Source organism: Lactuca sativa, chromosome 3 (genome assembly GCF_002870075.4).
Source record: "Lactuca sativa cultivar Salinas chromosome 3, Lsat_Salinas_v11, whole genome shotgun sequence".
Classification (NCBI taxonomy): Eukaryota; Viridiplantae; Streptophyta; class Magnoliopsida; order Asterales; family Asteraceae; genus Lactuca; species Lactuca sativa.
The window spans coordinates 253,739,396-253,746,419 of record NC_056625.2 but is presented as its reverse complement, the minus strand read 5'-3'; the positions used below and the strand labels follow the sequence as shown (position 1 = coordinate 253,746,419).

At 32.6% G+C, this 7,024-nt stretch overlaps 1 protein-coding gene across 1 annotated transcript; it reads right to left on the bottom strand.

Annotated features, from left to right (window-relative positions):
* Positions 1 to 540: 540 nt before the first annotated feature.
* Positions 541 to 6,538, bottom strand: LOC122194375 (probable methyltransferase PMT3). The gene is made up of 8 exons (XM_023892419.2): positions 6,380 to 6,538; positions 4,628 to 5,101; positions 4,373 to 4,537; positions 4,106 to 4,288; positions 2,638 to 3,232; positions 1,522 to 1,634; positions 1,192 to 1,412; positions 541 to 1,109 (listed from the first exon to the last, which is right to left on the bottom strand). The coding sequence occupies exons 2-8, from the start codon at positions 4,883 to 4,885 to the stop codon at positions 788 to 790; spliced, it is 1,857 nt and encodes a 618-aa protein (XP_023748187.1). The 5' UTR covers positions 4,886 to 5,101; positions 6,380 to 6,538; the 3' UTR covers positions 541 to 787.
* Between the last annotated feature and the right edge of the window lie 486 nt (positions 6,539 to 7,024).

The following is a 7,024-nucleotide window of genomic DNA, read 5'->3' as shown; positions in this document are numbered from 1 at the left end:
TTTCATCCGATTCTCATAGCTTCTTCGAGTATGTTTGGATGATTTTCCCAAATACACATATTTTACATTTTTCTCATTCGCTTATATTGAAATTAAACATCGAAAGAAAAAACAAAATAACTTATGCACACAAAAACTTGATGTTCCCTTGAAGCCACTGAGACAGTTGAAGTTTTTTTTGTCTATATAGAAAATAACCTACAAAAAGCTATCCCTATAATTTATAGTCCTCTGTATAGAAAATAACTTACAAAAATTATCCAAGGTCCTGTCCATTTTTTTATATATGGGTCTTCGCCTTTGGCTACTATACTTTCATATGTTGGCAATTTTAGTCCCTGTATACAAAATCAATTACAAAAATTGTTCACGTAATTTACACAAATGGCCCATGTGCATTCCTAATAGCAAATTGAGAGACTGGCCACCCACAATTTCTAGTTACAACTAAAAAAACAATATTACATCATAAATGTTAAAATAGTGATTTAGTGATTTTTAATAATCATGTGGAACTTGTTATATAGTTTATGCATCATATCAAATGAACTAAAATTTGGATTATATAATTTAAAATCCAAATAAATAATACACAAATATAAAACTGAAAACCAAGTGTTTGTAGATGCAAATGTATATCATCATAACAAATAAATCAACTAAATCATAACAAAACACTACTAAGATGTCACAACTTGAGAGAGTGAGAGGGAGAGATACTACAAAACATAACCATTTTCACCTTCTTTTTTTACCTAGTGGGTTTGGTTTTTATAAGTTGAAAAACTTAGTCTGTTTCCCTCAAGCTTTCGCTAGTGAGCCATAGTTTCTTTTGAACAATGAGCACAACATGATCTGTATCGGTTTCATCAGATGACGAATCAGCCATCGCCACCTGTTCCCAGTGTATTGCAGTTAAATACTTCTTCACGAAGTCGATTACGGGTTTTTTATCGCGGATTATTAGGAAACCCGTGGGCCTTAGGATCCGGTCCATTTCGATTAAAAGATCTTCGCCACTGCAGCCTTTCTTTTCGATTATGTCGGAGAATACATCGCTTGCGTGGAGTAGGTCGTATGTTCGTGGGTATGTTGAGTATGCTTCACACCTGAATTAAATATCGATATTTGGATATTTATTGAATTTAACCCAATAATAAAAAAAAAAAAAAAAAGGAAAATATGTAGTACCAGTTATGAATTGAGCCAAGTAAGCCTCTGTCATAGATAAGCTTCAATGTATTTGGTCCATCTTCAGGGACAACATTCATGACCCAAAGATCTTTGGTTTTCAAAGCAGCTCCAAATGAACCCAAGTTTGCCTTCATATCCATCACATTCCTTATGGTGTTTGCTGTTATTTTTGGACTCAATAGATCCCAGTAGTTCTCAACCCTTTTACGCCACGTCTCCTGTTAAAATATGCAAAATTAATTTATGTCAACTTGCCAACACTTACATTTATTTGTTTATTAATTTATAGCAAAAAATTGAAAAAGATAGAAAGATAATGTTGTTTACCGTGTCCTTTTCAAACATGTCACTTGAATAGCCAAAGTCGGAAAGACGAGGAGGTGGAGAAGTCAGCCTAGCGGGCCATGGTGCCAATCCGCTTCCTTTACTTGAGTGATCATCTGATAATGCATAAAATGAACAAAACTTAAAATGCAAGAAATAGGAATGAACTTTTAAAATGTTTTTATTATAAAACTGTAGTTACCTTTTTTTTTTCTTGTTACATTATTGTAATTTAAAATTATTTCTTATTAGGATATTACACTTTCATATAAGGCATTGTACTTTGAAACATCAACCCATTGTTATAAATTGGGTAGTTTTACTAGAGTACAATGCAGTAAAAAAAAGTGTTTATCACAAAAAAAGACCATATATTTTGTGTTTTTTCCGGATTAAACCTCAACTTTATTTTTTGTCTGAAAAAGACCTTGTATTTTTTAATTTTTTCCGAAAAAACCCTCAACTTTGTCTTTTTTACCGAAAAAAAAACCTCAACCTTCCAACTGCTTCCAAATAAACCCTCAACTTTTTTAGTTTTTCTTGAAAAAACCCCCACATTTTACAATTTTTTTTGGAAAAAAAATTACTAATAGGGCCAGATCAGAAAAAATGAAAAAATACAAGGTTTTTTTGAGGCAAAAAATAAATTCGAGGTTTAACCAAAAAAAAAACACAAAATATAAAGTCTTTTATGAGATTAACCCAATAAAATAAACGAAAAGTACATCACTATTTCTTGCATTTAGCCTCAAGAAGTGATACAAAATAAAATTCATCTCAATTTTCAATTAGATAACTCACCTATTCTAGTTGGGGATATTTTGGGAAACTCAGCAAAAAATATAAGCATCTTATCAGTGAAGGGGTAACTTCAGTATTTACACTATTTAGTTGTAGCAACAAATTGCTTATAAGAAGGTAGAAGGAAGGAATGTCGAGTATTAGGGTCTTCTTTCGTTCATTTAGTATTGAATATGTTTTTTTTTAAAACATATCTGTTTCATGATTTTAGTTAAACATTAACTTCCAAAACTAACCAGAAAATATTTTATGGTTTTAAATAGCTTTTACTTATCATTAATACTTTTAGTTTCGTAAACAATAATATAAGAAACTTACGATCAGAGTAAGGAGTGATGCAAGCTTCCATGTTAACTCCATAAACAGCATCCGGATCATCATTGGATCTACAAAGAGGAGGCTGGGTCCCAGGAGCTCTCTCCATATAACAATCATTAGTCAAAGGTTTGACCCAAATAACAGTCTGATTCCTCTTAGCAGCAATCTTCCAACACATCCTTTCAACAAGTGCACTCATTTCCTTCCAAATCCTAAGATCCTCTTCATCCTGAGCATAAGCTTCAGGAGAGGAGTAAGCAAAATAGCCACCTGGCCTTAACAGCCTGTCTAACTCAAGAAGAAGGATTCCGTCCCTTTGAAGCCAATCGATTCTGCAACGAGAACAATGAGCAAGTTCGAAAGAGCGTGAAGGGTATGGAAGTCTTTTTGTTCCAAGAACACCGAGGTATGCGGGAATCCCTCTTTCTAAAGCGAATTGGATTTGGTTTTGGTGAACATCGTTTGGTGCTAATGACATTGTCATGATGTCGGATGCAAGAAGGTAACCCCCGAAACTTGCAACTCCACATCCCACATCGAGAACTGTTCGTAGGTTTCCTTCGTTGTTCATGTTGTCTTTTGGAAAGTTCAGCATCTGAAAATTAGATTATTTTAATTAGATAAAGAGAATCAAAATAAGTAAAAGGGATATTTACATGATTTAGGCATTTAAATATTTAATTAAATATATATTGTGTACTTTTTTCTCATTTACACCAAACATTTTTCAAAACCTCTTTGTGTCCATTTCCTCACATTGTATGCCCTTGTATTGTATTTATTTCCTATTTGTTATGTTTCATTATCTTTTGGGTTAATCTCATAAAAGACCTTGTATTTTGTGTTTTGTCCGGATTAAACCTCAAGTTTAGTTTTTGCCTGAAAAAGACCTTGTATTTTTTCATTTGTTCCGATCTGGCACTTTTAGTCATTTTTTTCCAAAAAAAATTGTAAAATGTGAGGGGTTTTTTCGAGAAAAACTAAAAAAGTTGAGGGTTTATTTGGGAGCATTTAGAAGGTTGAGGGTTTTTTCAAGAAAAAAAAAATACAAAGTTGAGGGCTTTTTCGGAAAAAATGAAAAATACAAGGTCTTTTTCAGGCAAAAAATAAATTTCAGGTTTAACCCGAAAAAAACACAAAATATAAGGTCTTTTATGAGATTAACCCTTATCTTTTTGTTAGATTTCAGTAAAAAATGAAACATTTTCTCGAAATTCAGGATTTGTTCATCGGATTTCAAACAAGTTCTTGAAATTAAAGAACAAAAATCTGTTTGGAATCTGCAATTTGAGTCCAGAACAAAGGCTGAAATGTATTTTTTTTATCAGAAAAGGTACTTTTAATGTCACATAACGTTAGTGTGAAAGAAAGTCTAAAATTGGATTATTCCAGACATAATGGTCATTTTTGTAAATATCCCATAAGTTAAACTACTAATCAGTATTAGTTAGTGATTAAAAAGACTTACATTTGCTAGTGATTTGATGTATTTATCAGCTCCATAATGGAAATGAGTTCCTCCACCTGGGAATATGATCTTTTCGCCTTTAACAACCATCCAATTTTGGTCAGATTTTTCTTTTGCAAGGTGAGTGTGTGGAATGTTAGCCTTCCATACTTCATCTCTGCTTTTAGGCCACTTGATGGGGACCTAAGAGGAAAAAATAACAAGATTAACTTTATTTAAAATATGAGAATTAAGAAAAGAAAAGAAAATATTAGATTAGATGATCACCTTGTACCCTGTTGGAGGAGGAATCAAGCAGTTGAAACGCCTTTCAGGTAAAGGGCAGTGTCTTTCATAGTGCTCCATTAAAGAAAGATCCAATTTTAATCTCATTTGGTAGATGAGGTTTCGATCTAGACAAGGTATCAACTCAGAGTATCGATCATCACAAACCTTCAAGAAACAAAAAAAAAATAACAAATTAAATTAGAAAACATTAAGAAGTAATGGAATGGAATCTGTATAACAAATTAAATAACTTACAGGAAAACTCTTTGGCACAATACCATCTTCATCATCCAACCCAAATTTGAAATCATCTTGCTTAATGCCAAGATCAGATTCTTCATCCCCACCTAAGTATGAGGATCCAAGTTTCCTTAAAGATCTGCTGCCATATTCTAGAGCTGATTCACCTTGACTCTGAGAACCAAAGTACAAATACAGGAAAAGAAGGAAAACTGCTACAAAAAAGAAAGTGGTGAGCAAACGTTTCTTCGATCCATCTGTTCTTCCTCTCATTATGTTTGATGCTTCACAACGTTAATTGGTCTTCACTTTAAATGCAATCTATATAGATCACAAGATTGATCCCATAGTTTTGTTGGTGGATGATGGATACCAGTTGTATAATCTGGTAACTGTTATCCAAATTATGATCAATTTGTGGGTTCCCTAAATTTCTTGGAATCAAAGATAATAGACTATTCCAGATGCCAGATTTATGGTCCGAGCAACCTGTTATGTAAAAAGAGAAAACATATCAGTATCTTTTATAAAGCACTTGAGGTATATTGAAGCTAGAACTGAGGAAATAAATTTGTAAAAAGAAGCTATTCAAATAAGACACATTTTTTAGTCAAGAGTCTCCAAAGCCAGGATAATTATCATTTAAAAGATTACAGATATGTTAAAGATGATTATAGAAATACAAAAGAAGCATTAAGCAAAGACCAAGCTTGATAAATACAGCTACTAAACATAGGGTATCACTTAAACAAATGACACGTCATGAGGTAAAGCTAAAGGAAGAAATCAATGTTGTTTAGAGGGAAGAAGAACACAAAGGTTGTTGAAGACTTAAAGATCACATTTATGACATGAAACGGTGCTAAGTATTCTTTCAATTTAGATTACCATGAAAACTTTTTTACCTTTCTGATAAAGGTAAAAGTAAATCAAGTTAACATTTCAGTAATTTCGTATTGAACTTCTCTAAAGCATTAAACACGTGAAAATAATTTTAAGAGAAAAGTTTGATACTACTTATAACACACACTTCCATTTTTTTACTTCCCCAACCATCAAAATTGAGATACCCTCATAATTAACTTCAGTTGTCAAACATATTGATCATAAATGTCATCAATCAGAATCATAACTTCCAGATCTGATCAAGAAGATACTATAAGTATACTAACTCATTTGCAGTTCCAAATATGTCGTAATCTCTCACAACCACAAACATAACGGAAGTTAATTTTGCTTACAGGTAATACCTAAACAGATGACAGTTACTCAACAAACTCATTACATGTTTATACGTCATCCACATTAGATAATGTTAAACATACAGTGAATCATATACTCCGAGAGACATTCACACCAGAATTAATGTACTCTTTGCAAATGTTAAACAAAATTCGGTACTTCCTGGCAGAGCAGTTGTTAATTAGCATTGATTCAGGCTACAATCCGGTAGTGAGAGAAACATTGTTGACCCTAATTCAAAATCACGAACTGTAAATATAATTACAGCAAATACAATGCTACCGCTATTGTTATCATAAAACAAGATTCAAAATCATATTGTCCCAAATATCCTTTGTAGTCTGATTTCTTCGTCAAATCTAACTATAGAATTCAAAACGAATCGATCTGATCTATAGCATTAAACCATATCATACGCGAAAACAAACAGACATCACGAAATTAATGAAGAAAAAAGTGATAAATTGCGATTGGAAATCAGATCTAACAACTAAGCAAATCAAAAGAGAAAGGATTTGAACTTACTGGCGTCCAGATAATGGATCTAAGCTCCGAATTTCTATCGAAATGTTGAATTTGTAGATAGTGAGTGGAAATTGGATGCCTATAAACAGAATAAAAGGGGGAGAGTGGGGGTAGATCTGAGAGTTTGACAGTGAAGACGCACAGCACTGTTGGCACGCGGTTGTTTATAATTTCATATTTTATATTTTTATGTACCTTTTGACCCCTTGTACTATGAATATATTCCATTTATAGCCCCTTGTTTTCGGTATTTATATCAATAAGGTCCAGCATGCAAAGCTAAAAGCATGGGCAACATGTCGGTGTGAGGAAAGTGGATTTCGCTTTCATAGGGTAGATCACATTTATACCCTCCCATGTGACTAAGTTTTAAAAGGACCCAAGTAGTTTGATTTATTTGCACATATACCCTTTAGACTTTGAAGAGCCACAAACGATTTTGAGATTCTTGAGAGGTATGTCGTGTTGTGGTATGTATAATGTAACCTTAAATATGTGTCATATAATAACACATAACACATAGGAAATAAGTTGATCTAATTGATTAGGATCTACAAGTTAAATTCCAAAATAAAGTCATTCTTTGTCCATTGTCTTCACTAGAAAATAAATTTATGGCATTGATTTGAATTTATAAAATGTTTA

Bases quoted from the DNA above. Each gene is read 5' to 3' on its own strand.
- LOC122194375 (XM_023892419.2), bottom strand. From the start codon at position 4,885: ATGAGAGGAAGAACAGATGGATCGAAGAAACGTTTGCTCACCACTTTC. The intron at 4,538-4,627 runs GTAAGTTATTTA...TGTTTCTTGAAG, and splicing joins TTGTGCCAAAGAGTTTTCCT to GTTTGTGATGATCGATACTC. The intron at 1,110-1,191 runs GTACTACATATT...TATTTAATTCAG, and splicing joins CTTGGCTCAATTCATAACTG to GTGTGAAGCATACTCAACAT.